Below are 27,368 nucleotides of genomic sequence, written 5' to 3'. Positions count from 1 at the left end.
AAAGCTCGGTGGTAGGAAGGAGATTCCGGGCAGCGTGGTTCCTGCTGTGTTAGCGGGGTATGAGCAGGGTAGCGGAGTGACTCCGAGCAGTGTAGCAGCAGTGCTGGGAGCTGGAGAGGCTATGAAGCTCCCAGAATGACACTGTCCTGATTTGGGAGGGATCCACAGCGATCATGGAGTCCTCCTCCTGGCCTCGCACGGGACACCCCAGCAATCACACCACGGGTCTCAAGAGTGTTGTCCAAACGCTTCTTGACGTCGGTCAGACGCGGTGCGGTGCCCAGTGAAGGTTATCTCAGTGTACTTTTGCGGGTTTGGGGCTTTTTTCGGGCGGTGCGGTGCGAGAGCGGCCGCAGCCCCGCCCCGCTCTCGGCGTGCGGCAGCGCTGCCTGGCTCCCGCGGCCGGCGCTCGACACGCTCTGCCTGGCGCCGCCCGGGCCGCCGCCGCCATGGCCACGGAGGACGAGATCATCCGCATCGCCAAGAAGATGGACAAGATGGTGCAGAAGAAGAACGCGGTGAGCGCCGGGACGGGACGGGACGGGGCTGGAGGCGGATCGGCGGCGGTGCCGCGGGCCCCGGCGCGGCCCCGGCGGGCCCCGCGCTCCCTCCGTGCAGCGGGCGCGGGGCCTGTCCCTTCCCGCCACGGTGTTTACCCGCGCTGCCCGGCGGCCTCGGCGCTTCCCTCCTTGCAGCGCCCCGCGGGGCTGCGCCGCCTCCCCGCGCCGCGCCGCCGGAGGAGAGGCGCCGGCAGCGGGCTCTGCGCCCCGGGCGAGAGGCCTCGCCGCCCGCGCTGCAGCCCTTGGGCCGGGAGGAGGTTCCCGCCCGGGCACCGGCCCTGCCTGGCAGCGGCTGCGCCTCCGCTTCCTCCTCGCTGGAACCGCGGCGGTGGCCTTGCTCGGGGACAGCCTGTCACCCGGGAGAATGCCTGCGGAGATGACCCCCTGTACGTGGCGTGTTGTCGCTGCTAGGCGCGAAAGGTGGAGTTTTAAGCGGGATGTGAAAACTAAGGTATGAGTGAAGAGCCCAAACCCAGCTGCGGCAGGGCCAGAGTTGAGTGAGTAAACTTCACGAACAGAGGAGGAATGTGAGCCTTCTTCCTTCTTGTTTTAATGTAACCTGAAACACTTTAATTATGTTTGTTAATCGGGAAAATAACTTGCGCCTCAGAACGGAGGTAGAATATAGGTGAGATTCAGTTGGCTTAACTCAAGTGTTATTGTCATGTATGCCCTTCATACAGAACTCAGCTAACATATGGTGTTTATGCGATGCCTACTAACACATCCAAGTAAGTAAAATGGGAGTGTAGAGCAACAGCCAGATAAATGACTATGGTTGTACATAAAATCTCTGTTTGCTACTTCTTTATCACGTAGGCTCATTGTTGTTCGCTGGAAATTTTTGCTTGTATTTGTGATTGTTGTTCTTCCTGTAAGCCACTATTATGTACATAAAGTTTTTTTTCTGTAAGGTCATGATAGCGCATTAAAAACTTAATAACAGTGATAGTTTAGAACTCAACACTGTGGAATTCCACTTTATGTAAATATTTTTGTTATTGCTTAATACTGGACAGCATAAAGAGCATTTTTAATAATATTTGCATATTTATAGAAATACTGATTGCATTAAACCAATGAAATTTGTGTGATTCAGAACAGAAACAAATTTATTGCGAGTACACACAAGCTATGGTTCAGTCCTTGACGTTGTATAGTATCACAGGTTTTAGCTCTAATATGTTTGAACTCTCAAATGATACATTGTGGCAGCAAGAACCTCATCTAGAGGAAAGAATTTTTTATGACCAACATTTATAAATTCCAGTATGTTTTCCTTTGCTTTTATTTCTATTCATGCATTTAAGCACAAAAGCATTTGCTGCCTCACTTTCTCCAAAACTGAAATAGTGGCTCTTTCCTACGAGGTGTTGAAAGGGTGAGAATTTACTGACTGTGAAATGCTTAAATATCACAGTAAGAAGAATGATAAAGGACAGCCAGCTCAATTTTGTTTGTAAAACTTCTGACAACAGAAAGAAAATGACTGGTCTTGGGTAATATGAGAACCACTGTTGATCCTGGGGAGTAGCTTAACCAGGGATGCTGCAGGTGACCGCAGAGTATTTCTCTGTGATCTGGGAGGCTTAGGAGTTTGGATAAAGTTTCTAACTGTAGGTGGAAACATGTATTCAGACTCTAGCATGTGTAACCTAATTAACTTTCAGAACACTGGGGAGGCAGAAAGTTAAAGCACTGCTTTAACTTGTTGAGCTTTTGTACTTTGTTGAAACAGAGCTCCTTCACTCCAGCTCCTTACTACACAAGTGGCTCCATTGTTAGTTTGGTGTTTTCTCAATGAGCTAGCACTGTGGCCAAGAGTGCAGGCTGACAGTTTGTCCAAAGCACATATTTTATCATGTGTAGCATGATAAAAACCCTCAGCTGTGTCATAGTAGAGGATGTACGCTGGTATTTAAACCAGACGTCTGTGTGTTTTTCATAATACTCTTTGTCGTTTACAAGGTATTTCTTTAATTGCACAATGTGATTTCCTACCTAATTCTGCCCTGCAGTTAAAATGCTAATTTTAGCAAAATTATTAAGGTAGTCTCTATGAAGAGGTACTTTATTGTCTCACAAAGATGAAGAATTGAGAAACACTTTCTTACACAAGTACCCACTGAATAATGATGGTCTTGACAACCTCTTGTGTTCCTTTCTCCATTTTTACGCATCAAGAACAAGTATTTGGTCTGTGTCTTTGAATGAGAATGATTTGGTGAAACCCATCAATAATAAAAGAAAGAAAAAAAAGGCTTTGGTCCTTGCTCACTCTGAAGCTGTCAAGAGTCAGATGACAAGAAACGTTTCATCTCTCATACGAAAGGTGACTCTGGCTTGTGGCAAAGTGCTCTGTGGCATTTCTTTTGATGAGTTGAAAGGGCAGGCCATGCAGACACTCTTTCTGAGTCAGACTCTTGGTGATTTGCCTTGACTAAGTATTTAATTGTAGCTGTGCAGATTTCATAACTATTTTAGTGAAATGATATATGCAGTTCTTTTGTTTCAGAGGAGGAAATAATATGATGTAGTATTAAATGCACTGTGCGATACAAAGCTTGCTTCAAATTGAAATTGATATTACTGCTCCTTCAGAACTGTGATTGGATTAAAACCTGTAGTGCCTTCCTTTGAGCTTTTGTTGTTAGTTCACCTTTCATTAAGCTGCTGTAATGAATAGGTATGAGAACTAAGGCTGCACCCATGGATTAAAAAAAATCGAGAATGCTTGAGTAAGTTTACAGAATAAAATTGTCTGTGTTATTGAATTTATACTCCTTTAAGTAAAACAGAATTATACCTGGATAGCTCTGCTGTCTTCAAAAATGTACTCTAGTTTCTACCGCCTGAAGCACACTTTGAAATATGACTACAGAATACCATTCTGTTGTGTTGAGATCTGACCAACTGAAGGAAGCTGAGAGGAGTAATCTGCTGAATCTGTATGAACCTGATTTCTGTTAATTTCAGTGACAAGGTAAACCGGGATCCACCCAGCCTAGGAGAATGGGGCATTGCCTTTCATTTTCTATAAATTTATAGAAATGCCTTTAAAAGAAGATTTATAATGATGATCTTAACGGTGGGGGTTGTTTTTGAACACAGAAGTCTTACATGAGGAAAAAAAGTAATTACAGTTGTACTGTGCAACTTCCACACTGCTTTTGAGATACAAGAGAGCCTTTTTCTATGCTAAGAGAAGTGGTTATGAAAAATTGTTTAGTTGATATGAGTTGAAAATCAATTTAAATTTAGTTTTAAAGCATCTAATTCTTGGTGCACAGTATAATTGATTGGAGAAGTGATTAGTGATTATTTGTGGGGTTTTTTGGGTTTTTTTGTTGTTTTTTTCAGTTCGTTTGTTCTCTGATTTTATTTTTTTTTAATTGTTGCATGGTTTGTTAACCAGCTGTATATCAAATTACTAGTATTGGAAGACATTACCTCTGGGAATAATAAATTTGTTTTCACATGTACAGTTGGAAAGGCATATAATGGGCAAAGAAATTTTGATTAGACAGTTTCTAGTGGTGAGATGAAGAGAGTGCTGCTTTGCATTACAGTGTTTTTTCATGTTGAATTTGCAGACTACCATAAGCTGTGTTTATTTTGAAATTACGTACTGTGTACAGTTTGCTAATAACTTAATTGGTTTGGAGGTAAGTCTTACCAGATTATATTTTTTAAAATGGCACATTGACTTCTGTCATTAGTTTTGTTTTGACTAAGAAAATTTTCTTGAATTTGATTTTGTTTTGTAGCAGTGAAGATAATTAACTTGCTTTATTTGGATCTGTGTTTGCACAGAAGAAGCCACGCTTATGGCTGTTGAGAGAAAGCTATGGTTTAGTATGCCAACTCAATTTAGCACCTGAAAACATCTAGACATTTCTCAGTCTTGCATCATTGCTGCTAAAATTCTGTGGTTAAGGCTGGGGAAGTTTTGTATATCATGAATAAAAGTTAAATAAGGCTTTTGCTGTCATGGCAAAATAGTAAAACTTTAGTTTTACATATTAATTGGGTTTGTGTAAGGTGAGGTTTAGTGAAACGTTCAGGTTTGGAGGCTTCTTTGAGTCAGAAGTGTTTAAAAAACAAAGATAACATTTGAAGGTGTCCACAGCTGAGGGTTTTGGGATGTGACACCAAAGTTCCACTTCCACCATTCTCAACCTCCTGGTGGTTGTTTTATATTTAGTGGTTAAATTGTAAGACTGCAGATGTAGCAGAATATTTTAAGTTTCCTTGCAACAGGTGCCATATTAGAAGTTGGTTAGGGAGAATTTGAAAAGCAAGCAAAATGCAAAATAGAATAGGTTGAGTTGAGAGGTAAGGAAAGAAATAGGAATCAAATTCCAGATTTGGAAGATGGAAATTTTATGGGATTTATTTCCAAACCTCATGAATAAAATAAAAAAGAAAAGGAAAAGAAAAAGGTGGGAAGATAATGAACTGAGCCTGAATAGAATGGCCTCTTGGATGCACAGGCAGTTGGCTCCCTTCTGTTCATAGCTCCCAGGTTCAGCACCATGTGCACTTGAATAACAGCCAAATTACCTCAGCCTTTGGGAGATTTGTGTAGTCTAACAGCCCACATGCACAGTCAGAAGTGGATGGTGCAGCACTTTGCTGAAGTTGAGTTGGGAAATCATCCAGGTTGGAGAGGTTAAAGAGAATTACAGAGTTCACATTTATGAAAACTTTATTTAAGTAAGACCTGCATTTCTAAGGAATGAATTGTTACTCAGAGTGGGTGTGTATAGACTTTGTTAATGCCTAATCGTACAGTCTCTGAACTTGAGTCATCTATCTAGAAAGCTTCTTACACAGAATTAGTTAGTGCCTTTCCTAACAGTCTTAGCAGGGGAAAAAGAAAAGCCCACAACGTGTGGCTTTACCACATCACCACAAATACAGTTAAGAATTCTGTCTATGTGTGGTTTTTATATATATTAAGAATTATGTCTATGTGTGGTTTTTATATATATATGTGCATTATTGATGGACTATGCAGAGCTTCTCAACTCCAAGACCTTTTGCTAAAACTGATGTGGTTCTGAACTGAAATTTGCTGCTGCTGTCTGGATTGTTTCTGATACTGTTAAGTGAACTACCCTTGAAGATCTGTGTTGGTTAAGTAGTAATTGACAGAAGGCTTTGACTGGCATTTGAGTTATATGGGGTTAAAACTTCCCTAGTCTTTGAGTGAATACTTTGATTTCCAAATTAAGGCCTGTTAATGTGTAGAGTTTGTGAAGTGGAACATTCCATGATCTAGTTCCTTGGATAAACTGACGGTTTGAACCCAATCTGTGACCCTGAAGGCAGATAAGATTATATTGTTGACATTATGTTTGAAGTTCCTGATTGCTACTAAGTTGATTTCTTTATTTTCTTTTTTTTTCAGGCTGGAGCTCTTGATTTGTTGAAGGAGCTTAAGAATATTCCCATGACCCTTGAGTTGTTGCAGGTATGATTTTCTTGGTGTTGTTACATTACAAATGTTAACTCCATAATGATGAAGGTGGAGCCAGCAGACTTGAAAGAAGGTTGCTCTATTAAAGTAGAAGTCCTTGGAAGCATCAGTTTTGATATATGGTAATGTAGTTTCAGTTCACCTTATTTAGGGCACTTATCTGAAGTATTTTCTTCCAGCAGCAAACTCTTAAAGCTTATCTTTCTGATTGAGAGTAATAAATTTTGTTATAGACAAAGGAGAAGAGCTACTTACCAATTTACTGTACATAGAATCTTACATTTTTACTCTTAACACAAACGTGATGTTTCCTTCCTCCTGAAGGAGAATGCACCTGATTACAGATGATACTATCTTTTCTTACATAATTAGTTAAGGTTTTGCATTGTAAGTGAGGAAAAACATAGTTGATACCTTTTGGCAACTTGTATTTGACACACACTCCACATCCCCCACCTGCTCTGAATAGTGTATTTCTTAAGGTAATTGTCCTCCTCTTTTACTCTTCTGGGCTGGAGTGATGGAGGGATATGTCTGCCAGTTGCATGGATGCTCTCACTCATGTTGCATAGATTCACATCTATAACACAGTATTTCATATATTATTTGTAAATTCTTTCAAAAAGTAGACATGGTCAACTTTAGTTACATGTCAAGTTTCAGAGCTTGTAGTGTAATTCACCAATGGGCAATATTTGTTCCAAAATACCCGGATATTCTGTATCTGTGAAAATTTTCAAATGTCAGAGTTAAATCTGAGACCTAATTTGCTGTGGTAGCCACTTGTATTGGAGGAGACTGAAAAGTAACTTTTTTCTAAGGGGCAATTAATGGTCACGGATAAAGAATTAGCTATGAAGTTGAAATCTTAAAAGTGTCAGAAGCAATGACATTCTTGATTCACGCATCCTATATATTTGCAGAATGTACTTGGTAAGTTATTATTAATGCTATTTCTGACAGAAAATAGGAATTTTAAGGTGTCACTTTCATGCATGAATGCTGGTATAACTCTTGGAACTTTGTCCCCTAGTTTCAACCTTTAAGAAGAAAACAAACTCAAAACCTCACCAAAAAAATACCCCACACAAAACAAGAACAAAACCCAGAAAACCCCTCTGTTAACCTGATTCTTTGGAGTTCCTTTGTGCAGCTCTTAATGCAATATATTATATATTAAATAATTATTATATAATTATATTATATTTTATATAATTATTATTCTATTTGTATAATAATGTTCCTTTGCCTTTGGAATGAAGAATCTCTCTGCAAGTGCTCTGGAAATTCAAGTATTTTGGGATACTCTTGCATAGTGCTTTGACTGTACCTTTGTTAGAAAGTTTTTCTTAAATATCCATTGCTGTATTCAAAACAGTTCCACTATATAAAATTGCATTTAGCAACACATTTGGAGTGAATTTTTTTTTTTGGGGTTTTTTTGATTTTGATAAATATATAAAGTCTGACATAAACTTTCTATGTTGGCCCCCCAAATTTGCTTAAGCAATGGTGGACTTGGAGCAAAAGTTGAAATGCAAAGTAATCATACTCATTGCTCTGGTGGTGGATCATTGGTGTGCCAGTGTCAAGAAGGGTAATGATTGTGAGAAAGTGGAGGAACTATATTCCTCTGTGGTAGATCAAGACTTCTGACAAACATGTTTGAATTGATGAAACGCAGGACACAAGTGAAAAGCATACTTGCATAACTATTTTTAAGCAGTTTTGAAAGCTGGCTACATTAAGAAAATCTCTGCTAGTTCTGTTAGTCCTATGTAATAAGAGAAGTGATGATTTTTCTTGTAACACCACTCCTGCTTCAGTCTGAAATGATGGGGTTTTCTGACCTGTTTACAGGTATGTGGAATAGGAAGGTGCGTATGAGTAGCTGGGACTCATGCTGGTGTCTTGTGTCTTTCTTGCTACATTTTTTTCCACAGAAAGCTGAAGTGATTACAGGCAATAATACCACTGTGTCACATCTAACAAGTTTTATGTAAGCAAGCTGATCCTTGCTCAGCTAGGCAGGGAGCCAGTAGGCTTCCTCACACGTGATTTATCTGGTGGTCTGACTTGCAAATCTGTTTAGCAGCTTCACAGCATTAAAGGCATCATGTCCCTGGTGCTAATTGTGGTTAGTGCACAGCTAAACAGTGAGTGAGACAGTCAGGCTTTATTTTAACAAACAGGTTTTACAGGAAATTGCACACACATGTGCAGAACTGGGCTATGATGTGCAGCCAGTTAATGGTTTCATGTCAGTTCACTGGCAAGCTGTGGAGACCTGGGAACCTGGAGATGGTTATTCTGCAGTGGTTGGCTTGGCTCTGCTTTGGTCCGAGTGCTCACCAATTCTCTATCCTCATACACTTCCAGTTTAAAGCTGATAGCCCCTCTGCTTGCTTCGATGGTTGCTTTTGCTCCCCAGCTGTGTTCCTTACATTTTTGCCTTTGTTCTGCTTTAGAGGAGACCTGTTGCCACAGTATGCTCTGCTTTGGGTTCAGTCATGGGTTATTTATGCTCAGTGCTGCTCACGCCTACTGAGGGCTGCTGGCCAAAGCTTCAATGCTTCTGGGGTGAAAACAGCTGTGTTATGCTGTCTTTACTGTGAAAGCAGGTGAAAAGTGCTCTAGAATTTGAAGTGGGGAAGAAGGAAAATACTGGAGTTTTTCACTTAAAAATGGTAATCACTAGAACAGCTCCATAGATAGGAAGACTGAGGAAATTTCAAATACTGGTTTGAAATGATCACCTGGTTTGTCATTAAAACACATTCTGAGAAGATAACACTGATCTTTTGTGATTATTTGCATCAGTTAGAGGGCAGATAAGTTAGTAGATTGTTACTTCCTCTCTTCAGGTAGACCAGATGCAATGCTCTATAAAAGCAAACAAATGATCTCTTTTTATGTACTGCTTTAAGAAAGCTGGCAGTTCAGGCAATTCGTCTCTCTTGTGTGATCAGAAGAACGTTTTTCAGTTAGTTTTGAGTTTTGCTTCAGTTTTTGGATTTTACTTAACCAAGTAAGACAGTAAGTTCATGTGTTTTCCCTTTGCTGATGAGTACAGGCTGTCATTGTGCCCAGGTATTAATGTGCTGTGCGCAGGAGGGTTGGGTTTTTGGTAGATACATTTTTCTCATCCAGATGTGGTGTTTTATGGATTTTTAAGGACATATTATTCTTTATTGTCTGAACATAATGTTGAGATTTAAGGGTTAAAAATATCAAGAGAATTGGCCAATACCATTAATCTGAGTGAGCAGAGTCCTTCTTGAAATTCTTTAGTTACAGGTGAGTAACTGTCTGTTTTCTTTAATCCAAAATATGTGTTTAGAGCTGATACTCAGGCCTGAGGTTATTTTATGTGTTTCTTTGGCTGAAATAGCTATGGATTATTTCAGTATGTTTCCAGTAATTTAACACATCCACGGTGCCTCAGAAAGTGTTGTTTGGGTTGTAAGAGGTAATTTACAGGAACAAATAATTTCCATTTTTAGCAAGGCACAAAGATTTAAATTTTCCTTTAAAGAAGGAGGAAATTTATGGTGATCTATTGCAAAAGTAAGTAGAATAATTTATGCTTAGTGAGGCCTGTAAATGGTAATGTAACAAAACTAGGCATCTTAAGAACAAACAAAAAAGTGCAGTCATCAGTCAAAATACCTAATGATAATAAAATCCTTATTTGTATTGTTAAATGCTTTTCTCCTCCTAAGCTAAAAGGGTGGAAAATTTGTACTTGTTACAAGAACATATTAGCCATAAATTGAAATTGTTAGTGTTGAGCTAACTTTATGTCCTCATCTTCCGGGTCTTAAAAGGCATGGATTGTGATTTACTCTCATGTTCACTCTGCAGGTGGCAGTAGTAGCAAAGGTTTAAAGCTTCTCGCTGTCTTGGCTTTTTCAGAGAGCGATAGGATAGCTTATTCTTTAAAATCTTAAATACAGAGAGTTCTGCTCCTATCTAAAGTCAGAACTCTCTCTGCTGAAGATTCTAAAGAATCTCAGTATCCCCAAAATTTTTACATACCTAAAATGTGCTTGCTCCTAGCTGGTATTACAGCATCTTCCACAGCCACTAAGTGGGAATTCTAAGAGTATGATGTCAGTGAAGAACTTAGCAGGCTTCTTATAATGCTGAAATATAAATACAGTCCTTAACCCTCCTGCCCACCATCACTTCCCATCCCTCCCCAAACTTTTGTGATGAAGACAAATGGTAATGCTGTTGTATTTCTTTTTAAAATGTCCATGTTGTCAAAATAATTTTTATAATGGCTTATAGCATTTCGTCCTCATAATCTTGTGAAAAAAGAAAACAAACTCACCACAAAAGAAAAGATAAAAAGATACTGTAAAAGATTATGTCAAAGCAAAGTTTATATGTATTTATTTGTTAAATTGTCTTCATTTCACTTGTGACAGTGTATATTTCTATTTCTTTTGCAGTCTACCAGAATTGGAATGTCAGTGAATGCAATACGCAAGCAAAGCACAGATGAAGAGGTTACATCTTTAGCAAAATCTCTCATCAAGTCTTGGAAGAAGCTGTTAGGTATGGCAACAGAAACGTCCCTGCTCTTGTGTGTTTTTGTGTCCCTACTCTGTGTAGCCTTGATGCACATCCTTGACACTGCCTTGCTTTAGATATGTTTGTGCTCTTGTGTGAATGTTAAAACTTCCTGCACTGATGCAATTGGTTCTTACTCTTTTTTTTTTTTTTTTTTTTTACAGTATAATGTCACCAGGGCATTACACTGTGAGAGTGTATTCAGAGAAACAGTTAATATATTTCATTTGGGCTGGCAGGCAGTAGGAAATCAGCTTCTCTGACGTGATTCATTTCTGAAGTCTCGTTGACTGCAGTTGAGCTGGAATGACTACTGCAGCACTAAGCACTAACAAACCTCTTCTTGACTATTTTCTTTGTCTAATATAACAAGTACTCTGAAGTACCAGTGCAGAATCTCATGTGAGAGTGTGGAGGCTTTGAAGTTTGGTTATGAAGTGATTTGGGAGGAGAAAAAACAGTAAAAGTGATATTAAAATCTGTTAGAACTTACAGGTAGTGAGAAATAGATCTACACCTTCTAAAACCTTCATAATTTTAAACAGCTTACTAATTAGTGGCTTAATACTTTTTAATTTCCTTTTAAGCACTTATTACAGTTAACAAAACCTTTGTGTTAGGGTTTTATTCAAGGGTATTTGGTAGTACTTAATATATTTCAAAACAAATGTCAAACTGTTTTTAGATATTTTTGTTCATACACTGTGGTGCACTATTTTGTTTCTTTGTGTGTAAGTTTAGGTAAACTAAGATCTTTGAAGCTTAAAATTTTAAAATAGAAAAAGCTTAAATTATGATTTAAATATTTACCATTCTGTCTGGAAAATTATGTGAAATACCAGGAGAGTGTTAGAGTCCCCTACCATTTGAATTCAGCCTCATTTTTATCAATTGTGAAGTATTTTATCAGATACTTCATTACTGTCTTGCAAATGATGTAGAAAATACTCTGTCTGTAGAAATGGACAGTTTGTCAGAACTGTAAACTTTGATGTTCTAGTAAGAAGCAACAGCCTCTACAGCAAACTTTTTTAATCTACCTTAAAGACCTTCAACCTACCTACTAATAATGTTACTTTTAGTAGTTAGAATTAGATAATACTAGACATTCTGATAAAATACCTTTAAATTTATAATGACCTTTATAATAAAAGTAAATGGTTATAAAGGATCTTAATGTAGGATCTGATCAGACTTAACTGGTTAATAGTGAAAATAATATACTTTTTATTTTGAAACTTAAATTTAGAAGTCCAGCTTTATTATATCAGTACATAAAAGTGGTAAGGTATATATAAGTGGAGAAATTAACTTGCGTATTAGCGTCAGTTACTCTAAAGACTTCTAAAAGTAGCAGCTGGATTGAGTGATTTAGCTCTCAAGTTATTAGAAGTTATTAGTCTAAGTTTTAAAAACAAAAGCCTATTAATATTTGATGTAATTTTTTTTCTTAGAAGTTCAAATTTTTAATACTGCAACTTAGCTGAGGCAGCAAAGTAGAGGAGATACTCTTTTCCAACAGAATTCTCAACTTTTGGGAATGTGCTCAGATGTTGTTCTCTTTGGAGAGTGGGAGATCTGCCTGATTATCACTGTCCTTTGACCAAAAGATCCGTCATTTGCTTGTTGAGACACTAAAAATAATTGTCTCATCTTTTTAACACTTGAGTACCTTAGTCAAAATTGTCTTACTATGTAGTTACTTAAATCTGATTGGAATTTAAATGTGAAACATGGGGAGTGTCGCCCCTGCCTGGAGGGTTTTCATGCTGTAGAAGTCTGGGGTAAGACTCTGGTGCCTCATGGTCACGGCAGGTCAATCTGGGTGTAGTCTGCCTCTGAAAGGAGTGGTCCTGACTTCACTTCTGCACAGGTGCCTCTCTGCTCCCTCCTGTGTTACAACTAGTCCTCAACTGGCTATGCAGGAGACCAGTGCTGGTTGGAACAGCTGGAAATTAATTGTTTTGTTTATTTCTTCTTGCTTAAATTTCAACTGTCATTTTTTGGTCCAACCTATTAGCAGTTACTGTTTCCTGCACAGTGAATGTAGCAGTAACAAACAGCTGGGGCAAGGTGGACCTTCCCCTTTTGTAGCTTGTTAGATTCAGATTGTTTTAACACAGCTGGGAGACTCTACCTAAGGCTTCTTGCATGAGGCAAAGTCAAACATGTGAGGAGCTGGAAAGCTAATAGGAAATATTTGGCATTTATCAGAACTGAATACTTCTTGAGACAGTGAGTATGTGACCTGCACTCACGTGCTAATTTTTGTTACAGGACAGATACTACTGTGTGTACATTATTGTGCCAGGTCTAGTATAGTTGTGGTAATGCACTTACTGCATAAAATCAAATTATTCCTGAAAATACAGCACTGCTTACATTCATAAATTAGGTAGTTAAGTTTTCCTTGGTTGTAATGTAGACCTTTTAATAAAACACAGTTAGGCAAATGTTTTGCCTCTTTTATCACTGCTCAGTAATTCATTAGAATGTAAAGTTTCATAACTGTGAAAGACAGGGTGTAAGTATGGGTGGGAATCTTACAAAGTACTCTTATTCTGTTTTATCATTAGTTTTGACTTTCTCGGAAGAATACGAAATACCGTATGTTGAGCTGCTTGAGAAATCAGTTTCGATTATGCTGTTTATAGTGCATGTAAAATGGTATGGAGCAAAGATGGCAGCAGAAGCGGACAGCTGTTAATCGTACCAAGCATTGTACTCAGAGCTCTGAAGTCTTTGTGAGTTATTTTTATAAATGACATTTTGAATTTAGGCAAGAATTGTTGACTGTTCAGGCTGCATGTAATGTTTCAGTTCAATGCTATCAGAATTTAGTTTTTAGGAATGCATGGGAAACATGAGAAGAAGCCCAAGTGAGTTGTGAATCACCAGATCTTGGTGGCTTGACTCAAACCTTGCCAGGTTACCAGTGGGTTTTCAGGGGGGTCAGAAGCTGCACAGCAGAGGGTTTGTGACCATTGTCTGAAGGGACTCATTGGGTGAGCCACAGTGCAAGGTCCTTTTCAGGTACACTCTGAAAGTTAAACCACATAGCAGAGATGGTCACAATTTGCATAAGGAGCTAAATTCAGCTCTCAGAATAAAATGCTGTTCAGTTATAACATGGGATTTACAAATTGTGATTGTTTTGCCAAGTAGCTGAGTATACAGAGTATACAGATAATGAATCTATGCATAGTCATTTAGGTTGTCAGGAGTGTTTCTTATATTAGAAAAGCAACAAAATATCCTTAAGGAATAATATAACCCCCATCAGAAATAATTACTTGCTGAACTGGAAGAGTATACAGTGAAAAAGAACATCCAGACCTCTAAGTAACCTTTCATCCAGTCACTTTATATACTGAGCAAAAAATGCAGAATCTATGCACAATATTCTTAACATTAAAAGATCATCTGTTGCCAATATTGAAAAGTATAAGTGAGGCCACAAACATTTTGAAATGCCTATTTTAAAGAAGGGCATACTTGAGTAATTTTATTTTGAAAGAATGTTTAAGTGTTAATAACACCAGTCAGGCTTCACAGAAATATTTTGCTCAGATTACTTTGCTCAGAAAATCCTTTTTTATTTTGAACCTGGATTTGATTCTCCTGAGCAGGTAGGTACAGCCTAGGACTATCTTACAGGTGTGGTGATGCTGTCATTAGGTGAAGATGTTCAAAGACATTGTGAAACCCACTGGCTTTGCTCAAAAAGAAATGTTACTGGCAAAACAAGTTATTTAATTAGAGTCTAATACTGTTTAAGAATATTATTTACTATTATAAGAGGAGTACGTGTCTTTATAAGACATCAAGCAGAAACAAGTGTGAAAACAATGTCAGTAGTTTCATTTTCATATCAAGTCTGTGCTGTGGAAATCACCTCCTGTCAAGTATATATTTGGAACTGTTCATGTACTGTTAGTGGGTCTATAATTTGTTTGGCTAATCAGTGGAGAGATAACACATGATACATCATGCTATATAAAACACATATACTGAATAAGTCCATATGTCATGGTCTTTTGTCACTGATGATAAAAAAATCTTTAAAAATAACAAACAGTTCATAATTTTATTGTTTATTTATAGATTTTTGATATTCCTCCTGCCAGTGCTACTACTGGAAAGAAACTTTACTGATCTTACCTTCATGCCTTACTACATCATGTGGAGGAATTGCTGACAAGTGTAGCTTCTTGTGCATCTTAAGATTATTTGGTCAGAGTCTGGGAAATGGAACCTAAACAATTATTAAATATGAATGTTTCTTGTTCTCTTATCTCTTTCTTTTAACTTATTTAAATTGAATAGTCAGAAAACTTTCCAAGTTCAGGTGGTGATTCCTGAGTAGGTAACACACAATATCCCACTAAATTAAATTCTCTTATGCTTCCAGGTAATAACCAGCCACGTTTCATTAATGTTTCTGGAAAAATGTTTGCTTTAAAAATTTTCTTAATTTAAAGTTAGATTTATAAATTAATAACATTATATTTTTAAATTTTCTAATTTTTTTCTTGTAACTAGCAAGTGTCTAGTGTTGGCTTGTCATAGTTAGAAAAATGTAGGAGAAAGTTGTTAATGGCTTCTAACTTTCAGATTAATTATGTTATCTGGCTGTATATTATTACATTGAAATTTTCAGTTTGATAACGAAAACTCTTACCATGTCATGTTTGACCCTGGAGAGATTCTTCACTGGAGAAGCTACAAGTATCTTGCAAATTAATTACAAGTTCCAGATAGAAACTGCAGTGCAGTCACTAGACTTTGAATGTCTTATTCCAATGGCTTATAGTCTATTCATGTTAATAACATGTTCTTCATATTTTAAAGAAGTATTAATATAAATTAGCTTCTATTATAAAAAAAGCCTTGAGGTTTTTTTTATGGCCTTCTGAAGATGCAGTAGCCAAAACTCTGAAGTTACAGTTTTCAGTCCTAAAATTGGTGATAATTTCTGTTTGTTTCTGAAGAAAAATTTGATAAGTTTGAATAGCTGTATGGAAAAAAATTAACTGCACAACTTGTAATTTATATTGTTTAAATATTTATAATGTTCCATAGACTTCCTGAGGTGAATCACATTGGAATTTTTAAAGACATTTCACTGAAGGGCCATTTTTTTCCACCTTACTTTGTTAGAATTTCTGTGGTCGTTCATAGTTCCCATTAGATCTCATACTTCCTTTCCATTAGACTCTGGCCATTGAATGTAAAATAAGTTAATTAGCAGGAACTTTTAATTTGTCAAGGATAATTTTTCTTTCCCTAGAGGATACATGAAATGCTGTCTAGCAGGCTGTTAATTGCACTCTGTTCTTTTGTCAATACAGTATTTCAATTAAGCAAGATATCCTTATTAATGTGTGACTTCAAAAATAAATAACAGCTTGACAGTGGATCTCTTCTAGTGCTTTCCAATTTATGATCTATAAGAGTGACTTAAACACTTAGGATAATTATTTTCAGCTTTCTGAAACTAGATTAAGCAAAAACATCTGTAAACTCTAGAGTGATTAAAGAAACTGTGGTTTTGAAGACATACTTGCTGAAGATGTGCAGTCTCAGTTGCTCAAGTCTGACCTTGGTTTGAGACATCCTTGCATAGACTGGTCTGCAGCTGTAGGAAGAGCTGTGCTATTATCTCTTGCTGTGTGCCTTGTGTAGATCCTGTCCTCCATAAGGGAAAGAAGTCACTGGGGTATTGGCAGGTCTTCTCAAGTGCCTGCCCTTGATGAAATTGTGCTGGGCTAAATGGAAGTATTTGATAAAAGAAAACTGGGTGCCAGCTATACCATTGTGGTGTGTATGATGCAAAATAAACAGCTCGGAATTTGACAACTTGAGTGCCAGAAAAAATGTGGAGGTAAATGGGCTGAAGCACGCAGCTCCTGCTTTGCAGGACTTGAGCTGTATCCCAAGATACCTGTTTGATCTACTGGTTTGTCTTAAAGCCTCTGAAAAAAATGATCATATACTTAAAATATTATGAAGGTTTGAATAAATGTGATTGCATGCATATTTAGAACATCTTTAAAGATTATATCATGTAATCAGTTGTTGCCATAGAGAGAGTGAGTATGCATGTTAAAAATGGGAGTTGTTTTCATTCTCTTAGTGCACTTCAGTTGTCATAGCAAAGAACTTGTGTCATCCATTCAGTTTATAGTCTTGTTTGCTTTCTTAGTGAAATTACTTTTTTATAAATAAAAGTTGTTAAATTGCTATCTTTATTAGGAATTCTTTTGAATAACATCATCAGCTTATTAAAGACAGTCAGTCTGAGTACATCATCTACTGTGTTTAATTTTTTTTCTTAAATGAAGAAATTTATCAAAGATTGAATACAACATTGCAAACAATGGATGAGCTCTTGAAGGCTGGGGGAATACTCTGGAGAAGTATCTTTTTGAGCTTTTCTGGCTCCTATACTATTTTGTGTGCATCTCTTTATAGGTACAGTTGGAGACAGGATAATAAATGGGTGCCTGGTCTGATCCTGTGCTGCTGTATCTGCTCTTCTTTAGTGTTGGTGATTTTTAAATAAAGTGATATTTGATTGGATAAATTCCTTAACTCATAGGTTAAGGAAAGGATCAAAATCGTGTTCAATTTATTGTTACTCTAGAAAGAAAGCCAGTGCAGTTGTTTTCTACTCTTTAAAAATAAAGAAGAAAAGGCTCGATGTTTGAAGAGACCTGAATTTGTGTGTTATGTACAACCAAGTTCCTCTGAGAAGCACAGGGGTGGGGTTCCTCTGGAAATTAGGATACTTTTAGATACTTGAACAAGGATTTACATGCTTAATTCAAGACATCTTTGTTGGCAAGACTGAGCCTTAACGTACTTCCCTCTTTTTCTTGTTCTGTTTTTAATTAATTTTAAACTTTGTAATATATGCTTATTCCAATAATACAGTCAATGAATTTAGAAGTGTAATAGCAGCTTTTTAAGGGCTTGGAAAAAGGAATTCACAAAATCTGTCAGTTATACCAATCTCACTAGGCTTTCTCCATAGGCAGTGGAGAGCCAGCCTTTCTGGAGAGCAAATCAAAGCAGGCGCTCAATTTAGCCACTCTGAAATCCTCTGTACAATAGAAGGGTGTATGTATCTTGCTATGCTAGAGTTAAATGTTGTGATTGCTCTTTTCCATAAAGACTTCTGTCTTTATTCTTTATAAAATCATAGTGAAACACAACCTGTATGGGAAGGGCAAATTCAAATATATTTCAATACTGAGGCAAATAATTTAAGAGCTATCACAGAAAATACTGTCTCTGTGTCTGGAAAACTCCTTCAAAATATGAAAATGAGTTAATATTTTGCTAACCATGGTATCTTTCACAATATAATTAAAAAGAATTGCACGTATTTAGTAGGAACTTATGTATATAAAGCATGGAAGACAAACTCCAGAGAGTTTAAGAGTTTGAGTTTAACCTGAGAAGTTACTGTCTACCTAATGCAAGAGTGTTAGAAATAATAAATCATAAAAAACTATTTTTCCATCACGTTTTCACTGCCGGTTTAAGCAGATGCTGGACTTGACTTGAAGGATCTGAAGTGTTGTCATGTTTTCCATTTCCTGCATTGGGAGGTGTTGGGAAGTGGAAGGCTGTACTGCTAGAGAAGGTCACAGCAGAGAGTGGGAGCTGATAGCATTTCCAACTGGTTCAGGAGAAATCATGATATTTTACCACTGCTTTAAATCATTTACTATTTCTGGGTAGAAGAGAGTTTCTCATGTTTTGTATTTCCAGATGGACCTTCAACTGATAAAGATTCTGAAGAAAAGAAAAAGGAGCCTGCATCTTCCTCACAAAACAGCCCTGAAGCCAGAGAAGAAAGGTGCTTAATTCTTAATGGCTGTGCAAATAATCACACTCATTATAAATTAACATTAAACTATTTGGTCCAAATTTGTCGTATTAGAGACAGTTGCCATGTTCTTTTCTGAAAAACAAAGTTGTACAAGAAACTGTGTTGTTAGGGAAGTAAATTGTGCTTTTGTTGACATGAAAAAAATAAGAAAGACATAGGCCAAGATGTGGCCAGACAAGTTTATGGTTTATTCCATCTGTTGGATCTGTCAAATACTCTGTCCTCTCTCAGTAGTAGCACACAGTTTTGAGAACTGTAAATCAACTTTCAGTCTCTGCTTCTTGGGAATTGCATATGCTGGAGATTTTGAATACTTCTTTTGTATGTTAGCTGTTATGTTTAATAAACATTCTGCACTTTTTTTGGTAAACACAAAATATGTTACCAAAAAAAGAAGCTTACATTAATGTTACTGCAGGAGTTGAAGAACATTTACAAAAGAGTATTTACAAGCCCTTTTCTTCTATACATTTCTGAGTTTAGTGATCTCTTTTCAGCAGCCTTTTTAAAATTGAAATTTAACCTCTAACTATATGTCCAGATGGAAGCTGAAGAGTTGGGTTACAGTTTGCAAAGCTGCGTAGATTTTGGGGGGTTTTTTGTGACTGTGGTGCCCCTCCAATACTGTAAGCAGATTGGGTGCAAGGCATTCGCTGCAGAGTGAATGTTGGTGTGATGTATCGTCACTGTATTTTAAAGTAAAGTTCCGTGGGAGGAAAGAAAGATTTCATGTTAATGTAAAGAACTGAGAATTAAAGCTTAAATGCCACATAATGGAGTGAAATACCTGCTGTGTCTCTATTGTGTGGAATACCCTGGTGAATAGTCTAAAGACACTTTAGAAACTGTATTGACTCTAGAGGTATAAATAACTTTAAAAAGGTGGCCTGTGTTCTTATTTTGGAATACCATCAAATGGATATAGCAAAAGACCCATATTTTGCCCAGAAACAAAGTTATTTGAAGACAGGGGTGGAAAACGTTAATACTGGTTTTCATTTTGCCTTTTTTTAGCAGTTCAAGTAGCAATTCCAGCAGCAGGAAGGAGGAGGGTAGTGCTCCCTCAAATTCTTTCATCCCTTCTTTTCCCCGGGCTCCAAGCACTTCAGACTCTGTACGAGTGAAATGTAGAGAAATGCTCTCTGCAGCTCTCAGAACAGGAGGTGAGCTTTGTAGACTATATTTTCAGGTTTAACTATTTCCTTCTCTGTTTCTGTCTTTCCCTCTCTTCTTTTTTCTCCTGCCCTTTAGGGTGAATAAACCCTGTTTGTGTCTGTTTGCATGTGTAGACCCATAAACCAGTTCACCCAAGGTGCAAGTAATGAATAAGCTTGAAAGCATGGGAATGTTACAAAATGCATTTTCGTTGCTCCTGATTCAGGACATTTTGTGGCTCGGTTCATTTGATATCTTACCAACAGGGCATCTTCTTTTCAGGAGGGTTATTGCTTCCTTAATGCATTATTTAAATCTTTTTGTAGAGGCTGCTATTTTTTTTTTTGTCTCAGTCCTTTTGACTGAGAGAGTGCCACTATATACAAGACTGCTTTTCTTACACCAGAGGTACTGGGGACCTTCAGATTTTGGGTTTCAAAGGCTGCCTTTCTGTTTTGATTTATTCTTGATGTTTCATCAAGATACTTGCAATAAGAGAATCTTGCATTGATCTTAACTTCGTGCCTTTTGGGTATCTGTAAATTCCTTGACTATTCTGGGGTTTTTTCTTTTTATTTCTCATGTACACTTGGGTGTCTTTAAATGACAAATTGAATGATATGCTAGGTAAGGAACAAACTGAAAGCTAGACTTTTTAGAATTACCTGCTTTTTTTCTGGTGCGTCCTTCTCTTCTATCAAACTTACGACCCAGCTGCTTTTTCTCTGTTCTTAGCTTAGTGTAACTTGGCCCAGTAAGTGGGCTTCTGAATCATCCATGTTTACTCTTTTCACTCTTTTATTCTTTCTTTTAATTCATATAAATTCAGGTATAGACAATAGTCAAAGCTGACTAAAGACTATGAATTTGTGGTTGTGTGGATATGTAGTTCATAGACTTCATTTGGGACCAGAAAGTCACATACAGCATCTTAGTATTCATAATTCTATGTTAGTCTTAATTTTAGCTAGTTTTCCAAGAATCTTTTTTGCTACGTTGCTTTCTACTGCACGTGTAAACTGATCATCCATGAGTTAAAAAATGAGATTTTCTTGGTTTATGGTCTTTGGCATGAGATGGAAGGAGCAATGATGTTTGGATTACTCACTGAAGTACACCCATGTTGAAATGAGAAGGCAAACACTGTATGTGACTTGTTCTTAAGCTGTCCTGGAAAGGCAGATGTCTTTGTGAGGAAGCATTTTGGTCAGAAACAGTAAACAGTTATCTTGAGACAATTTAGTTCAAATGTAGAATTGTCTTCAAGACTGCTCTGATGTGTTTCTTCCAATTTTCATATTTTCTGACACATCTCTGCTTTGAATTTCAAAAAATCAAATAAGATTGTTTGTTATTTAATTACTATGTTTCTAATGAAATCTTTCTCTTCCATGCATGCAAAGCATTTATTTGCTTATTCTTGTATTGTGTGGACTAAAACAATTGATTAAACACAATATAAAATGTTTCCTTTTTATAAGTCTGTTCTATGCATAGGCTTTGGAGATGGGAGAGATGCCAAGCCTGTTGGAATATTTTAATTTTTCTGTATAGCAATGTTTTTTGTTTCTACTTCTGTTTGCAACTACGTGCCAGAAGTTTTTTGGTTTCTAAAGTTTTTAACTTTTTCTAAACTTCTGTTCCGCTTCACTTATGTTTGTTCTTCCAAGTAATAAATTTTGAAAGGATAAGTATGCAATAAATTAAAGTTGCCTATACAAAAAGAACACTTACTGCAGGTGTTTTATAATTTTCTGAGTTTCAGAGTTCTGAAACTATAGGGATCTCAGGGATATAGAACACGATTGTCAAGTTGCTAATATTTTATCATTTGTTTTTCTCAGATGATTACATTGCCATTGGTGCTGATGAAGAAGAGCTGGGTTCTCAGATTGAAGAAGATATCCTTTGTTGTATATCTGTGTGCTCTAGAGGAGGAGTATTTTTTAAAAATGCAGATAATTTTCAAATGAATTAACTTCATCTATATATTGAGTGTGTTTTAAATTTCATATAAAACAAAAAAGGCAAGCTGTGTTCAACACATCAGTACATAAATTTAACGTTTAAAAAACCAGCCCAACCTAAATGATTTGCCTTAAAATATGTAGGAATGCATGTAGGTGAGTGTGTGTGGGTTTTTCTCGGCTCAATATGTTTTCCTTGCAGCAACAGTATTATATCTTACTGAAGCATTCTTACATAAAATGCTGGGCTCTTCTGTGCTATTTAAAAGTCTTTTCTTGTTAACAGTCTTAATCATTTTCTAATGTCTTCATTTAATTTTCTACAAGTTTATTTCTAAATGAATTCAGAGTTTTCAAAAGGGTGGTTCTGGTAGCAGTGTTTGAATAGTTCCAGAGCAGAGGTCTGGGCTTTTTTTTTTTTAATTGTGTTAGTGAGCTGTCATTGTTTCAATATTTGGTTCAGAAATGAATTACTTCTCAGGAGGAGGTCAAGAAACTGAACATAAACTTATGGGTGACTTTTTGCAATTTCAGTTGAGATCCTACTATCCGAAAATTCATATTTCACTGACCATGTGCTAAACCATGGTTAGGCTTCAGAACGTTATGAATTCTGCTATGTTGAACAAGAAAGTAACTGTTGGTGGGGGTCAGAGGAAGACTTGATGGACAGTGGAGAAGTGTATTGGTTTAGGAGTTGCCCTCCAAAAGGAATTCTTTCTAGTGCTCTGTTTCACTTGTTAATGTTTTACTCTATTTTACTTATCCATATTTTGTTCCTTAAATCCAAAGTACCTATTTTTCAAGAATTAAAAAACACTGATATGAAATACAAAAATAGGGTACGAAGTAGGATAGCGAATCTCAAGGATGCAAAGAACCCTAACCTAAGGAAAAATGTATTATGTGGAAACATTCCTCCTGACAAGTTTGCCAAAATGACAGCAGAGGTAAGTACAGCACAGGTCTTGAGCTATTTCCCTATTGGATTTACATCCTGGCCTGTATTTATTAGCCACAAAAGTAATTTATGTAAGCTGCCTCTACTTCTGAAAGACTGTGGCTTTTTTCTGGCTTGCACAGTCTGAATGACTGGGCTGTGTTGGGGTAGAGGGGACGAAAGTGTCTTTACAAACCAAGATAAATCTAGAAAGTCACATGAAAAATCAGATTTTATGGGAGAGAAAAATGAAAGCATACTTAAACATCTTGTTTCAGTTTTGTTGTTCTGCTTCTATGTGTTGGATTCTACCCACTCAAATGAGGTGTAGAGAGGTGTCTTGGAGACTGAAAGAAATTAAATTTATGGTCAGCTAATGAAAACCATTACTAACTTTATTCCAAAAGAAAGTTGTGGTGGCTTTTTGGTTGGTTGGGTGGTTTTGTTTTTTTTAGTATAGCTTTACATAAATGTTAGGGCAAACAGAGGCTGGTGAAAGAATGTGAAAAAAAAAAAAAGTAAACTGTACCTTCAGTACATATTTTGATTTTTTTTTTTTTTTTTGTTCTACTTATGTATGTACATATGCACAAACATATATTTTGTCCTGTCTGGCGCCCATTCTTTTTTTGATTAATGTTTTGGATTAAAATGGTAGTGGCTAAAACCCCCTCAGTATTAAGATATCTTCCCAAGTGAAACAGCATTGATACAAGATTTGAATTCCACATCTACATGGGATGTGGAATAAAACTGTATTGAAGAAAAATGGAATGAATTCGTTTTGCTGTGCACACTTGATTTACTACAATTATTAGATATTACTATTACAATTACTAGACATTGTGGAGATCTTGTGCACTGAAACCATTGTAAAGAAAAATCAAAATGGGCTATTCTGAACTCTTTGGTTAGTGTTTGGAAACTAAGTGTATATGATTTCTGGTTATATATGGTAAATTATAGCTGTACTGTGTTTATCAGTATGAATATGGAAGTAGTCAAAATAATGTAGTTTTTTCCTACAATAAATCCTATGTAGGTCAGTGAGATAATTATCCATGTATGTAGCCTAGGGAGAGGATCTTTTTTGCCCCTCTGGAGGACTTTTAAGTCCTCTCCTTGTCTTGCATTTTTGAACTTCAGAAGTGCATTTGCATAGAAATGTTTCTAGATGTTTGATGTAGCTTGTGCTTCTTTTTTTCTATTTGTGTTAAAAAAGAGAACATTTTTAACTTTTTGTAGCTTCTGTGCTGTGAAATATCCCAGCTTAAGTCTTGTAAAATTAAAAATGTGTAGAGCTACATTGCCCTTCAACAGAGTTGTTGTTCATGTATTCTAAATAAAAAATTGTATTGGCTCACACAGTGGTAACTTGTTTTAAAGCTAAAACTCTCTAGTAAACTCTGTCTGCTCTTTGTCCTTTATAGGAAATGGCAAGTGATGAGCTGAAAGAAATGCGCAAAAATCTGACCAAAGAAGCTATCAGAGAACACCAGATGGCGAAAACAGGAGGTACCCAAACTGATCTGTTTACATGTGGCAAGTGCAAAAAGAAGAACTGTACATACACCCAGGTGCGTGGTTATTCAGACTTCATTTTCCTTTCTCAAAGCTTAAGTCCTATATAAAGATTGTCAGAGAAAAAAAATGGAATTGCAAAATGAACTTTTTACAAAATGCTGACAAATGTGAAGATGGCTGGATCTACTTAGTTGTACTTATGTAAAGCAAATTTGTTGTATTTATTTGCCAAAGACTTTATTTAGATCCAAGCTGAGTATCTGTATCTACTAGAACTCCAGTTTCTTTGCAATGCTGAATTTTTGCTAGTTCTTCTTAATACATCATATTCATAATGGTTTTATGTGGAGGAGAGATACTGTTTTAATGTGTGTAAACTTTTTTTTATGGAGGGACTGAATAGCAGAAAATTGTATATACGTATATACACATGTACATTTTAAAATATATTTAATGTACCATTTGATTAACACTAGACCCTGATTTACAGTCTTTCCTACCACTGCAAGAAGGGGGATTTCATTTGCTTAACAGTGCTTTAGGGAATGCAATTTTCATCATAGGATCAGCTGCACTTATATTTTTTATATTGTATATTGGTGCTTTAAGTGGCAAGCTGTTTTTCAGTCATGAGACTTATAAGCCTTTGCATTGGTACATGTATGTGAAGCTGTACTAAACATTGTAGTTTTAGTGCAGGATCTGTTCCTAGAGATAAGTGCACAGTTTCAGTGCAGAAATTGGTATTTTAGTGCTTCTAAATCTCTCAAAATCTAAGTTTATAATGGCTTTATAGTGAGGGGAAAAAAAGCAGTGTCAGTTGATACATAAAGTTAACTTGCATTTTTATGCAAATTTGTTTCCTTAATGTTAAACTTTGATTTAAAAACAGTTACGCTGAACACACACTAACAAAAGTTGAAGATACTAATTCTCCTTTTCCGCTCTGACTCTTGCCTTTGCCAAAGGTTCAAACCCGCAGTGCTGATGAACCCATGACAACGTTTGTTGTCTGTAATGAATGTGGAAACAGATGGAAGGTAAGAGTGTTAGACTGCTCTGCATATGTGATAGCAGGCAGCCAGGTTCTGTGGTTAATTTTGGTTTACAGTAAGTGTGGTAAATCACTTGCTGTTGACTTTTAGTTGTTTCTTAACCCAATAATGATATTACATGTTGATATTGCAAAATAGCTTTGAATGAGAAATGTATTTTTGACTAAAGGTATGAAATCTCACAGGTAGGTTGGTGGCAGAGGGGGAGAGAAATCAGGACATAGTCCTTATGTCATTTAGTTGCAACACTGCTTTGCCATACGAAGTAGTGACAATCTAGTCACTGTGTTTTCTCTTTCATCACCCAAAGTTCTTTTAACCGGTTTTAATCTCTGCTTTGATGAGTGGAACAGGCCTTTTTAGACCTTTTGTTGTTGTTGTTTTTTCTGGTTTTTGCTATTCTGAAAAGAAGAGGCAATAAAAAAGAGAGATGAGTGCTGCTGTAGTCCTGTGTCAGGATAAGTGTAGGGCAGTGATAACTTGATTGAATCTTTTTTTTAAGTTCAGGAAATAGGAATTTATAAGGCTTCTGAGGAACACTGGTAGTTCAATAAAACGGAGAAATACTGAACTGAAGGTTTGTAAAATTTACAGTTTAAAATGTGATTGCATGCAATAGGAGGCATGATAACCTCTGTTTTTCTGTGTTAAGAGTACTGGAGCTCTGCAGAGCCATGCCACAGTATACATTAAGATTGCCACATAAAACATACTTTATGCATTTTGGTTTACATAGCTTATTGCTGCATATTGTTCAAAATGTGCTCCAAGATAACTAAATAATATATGAAGCTTAGAAATTGTTTGATGGAATCGTTTGCAGTACCTGGAAAAGTATGTTTGTCCTTAAAACCTTTGGTAAGGTGGCAGTTACAGAAGTGTCTGTATACAAATGCCTGAAGGAATGGTTACAATTAAAGCAAATGCTTTAACTAGTAATTTCCATATCCTAAGTATGGTGTTGTATTTCTGTTTCTTCTTGCAAAGATTTAGAACTAAGCTGTATAAAGATCTCATAAAAAATTCTTTTCTTTTGACAGTTCTGTTAGAAGAAGAAATTGTCAAGACATCTGGACCAGTATGAACGAGGATTTTGTAATTAGCTTTAAAAACTAGGCTAAGCATCTAGCTTCCTGCAAATGAGAGGGTTTTTTGGTTTTTCTTTTCTTTTTATTTCAAAGCAGCATACATGCCTCAAGTTAGCCTTTGTTTTGACACAATCATCATTTCCTTAAATGCCTTCCTATAGCTGGTAGCCAGTAGGGCCAGGTTGCTCAATTGTATGGTGAATTTTAAAATATTTTTTCATTTTTATAAGTAAGTTGACATTAAACTTTTACCAGTTAAACATTTTGGTAATTGTCTTGGTTTTTTCTAACTATGTGAATAATGTGCTGTATTTTTTGTGGTCTGAAATATACACGCTCCTCCTGTGTGTATTTTGCCTCCACATTTGCTCGGTTGTAAGAATGAAATTTGTTTCTCTCTACTGTGTTCACTAGCTTTGCAAACAGAAAAGGTATATAAGTTCCTCATAACATTAAACTCAGTTGTTAACTAAAACAATTTAATTAATGTGCTCTTTCTGGACTGGGACTAAATTTGGAGTCATGGGGTTTGAAAATTTGACCTCTTTTACAATGATTGGTTAAGCTTGTTTATGTAACCAGCTTTGATCATTGCAATATATTTTATTGCCCAAAGCATGTATTTTGCATTCTATCAGTAGGCATTATTTCTAAGAATGTCTTAAAATAGTTGGTTAAATCTGATTTGAGTGTTCGGTCTTGCTTAATGTGCTTGACAACCAGCTTGGGTTTAGACTTTGTAAATAAGCAAAGGCATTGTGTTGTAGGCTATCCTAATAACACCAGCTAACCAATTCATTACATTAAACTGGCTGGGGAGGTAATACTATACTCTCTTCAAATAAATGGCATTGATTTTGTTCATGAACTGATTTTTGAGATGTAGGGTATCCAGTGTCAATCATAGACCTGCATGTGGGAATAAATTTAATTAAAGTTACGATCTTTTCCATATGAGGAATGATATAATTGCTGCTTTTTTAGAGTTTGCTTCTTAACAGCGCACTTCTAGAAATATTTGCAAATGTATTTTCAAGGAAAAACATGTCAGCATCTTTAGAAGAGATTAAATTCTTTCATTATACCTAATTTTATATTAATTAATTTGTCAGAGTTTGG

At 36.6% G+C, this 27,368-nt stretch overlaps 1 protein-coding gene across 3 annotated transcripts; it reads left to right on the top strand.

Annotated features, from left to right (window-relative positions):
* Positions 1–361: 361 nt before the first annotated feature.
* On the top strand, positions 362–26,509 carry TCEA1 (transcription elongation factor A1). Of its 3 annotated transcripts, none has more exons than XM_085052839.1 (10): positions 362–518; positions 5,974–6,036; positions 10,500–10,605; positions 18,400–18,487; positions 19,535–19,683; positions 21,520–21,576; positions 22,438–22,592; positions 24,013–24,159; positions 25,075–25,146; positions 26,202–26,509. In XM_085052839.1, the coding sequence occupies exons 1-10, from the start codon at positions 450–452 to the stop codon at positions 26,208–26,210; spliced, it is 915 nt and encodes a 304-aa protein (XP_084908965.1). In that variant the 5' UTR covers positions 362–449; the 3' UTR covers positions 26,211–26,509. The 3 variants fall into 3 exon arrangements, with proteins under 3 accessions (XP_084908965.1, XP_084908966.1, XP_084908967.1); XM_085052840.1 differs by lacking the exon at positions 362–518 and adding an exon at positions 2,478–2,892; XM_085052841.1 differs by lacking the exon at positions 362–518 and adding an exon at positions 2,962–3,543.
* The last annotated feature ends 859 nt before the right edge of the window (positions 26,510–27,368 follow it).

Source organism: Lichenostomus cassidix, chromosome 2, assembly GCF_008360975.1.
Source record: "Lichenostomus cassidix isolate B80296 chromosome 2, HeHo_3.0, whole genome shotgun sequence".
Classification (NCBI taxonomy): Eukaryota; Metazoa; Chordata; class Aves; order Passeriformes; family Meliphagidae; genus Lichenostomus; species Lichenostomus cassidix.
Note: the sequence above shows the minus strand (reverse complement) of the source record. Positions and strands in the feature narration are given on the sequence as shown.

Excerpts from the sequence above, each read along its gene's own strand:
- TCEA1 (XM_085052839.1), top strand. The coding sequence starts at position 450 with ATGGCCACGGAGGACGAGATCATCCGCATCGCCAAGAAGATGGACAAG. Across the intron at positions 519-5,973 it reads TGGTGCAGAAGAAGAACGCG|GCTGGAGCTCTTGATTTGTT; the intron begins GTGAGCGCCGGG and ends TTTTTTTTTCAG. Across the intron at positions 24,160-25,074 it reads AGAACTGTACATACACCCAG|GTTCAAACCCGCAGTGCTGA; the intron begins GTGCGTGGTTAT and ends CCTTTGCCAAAG.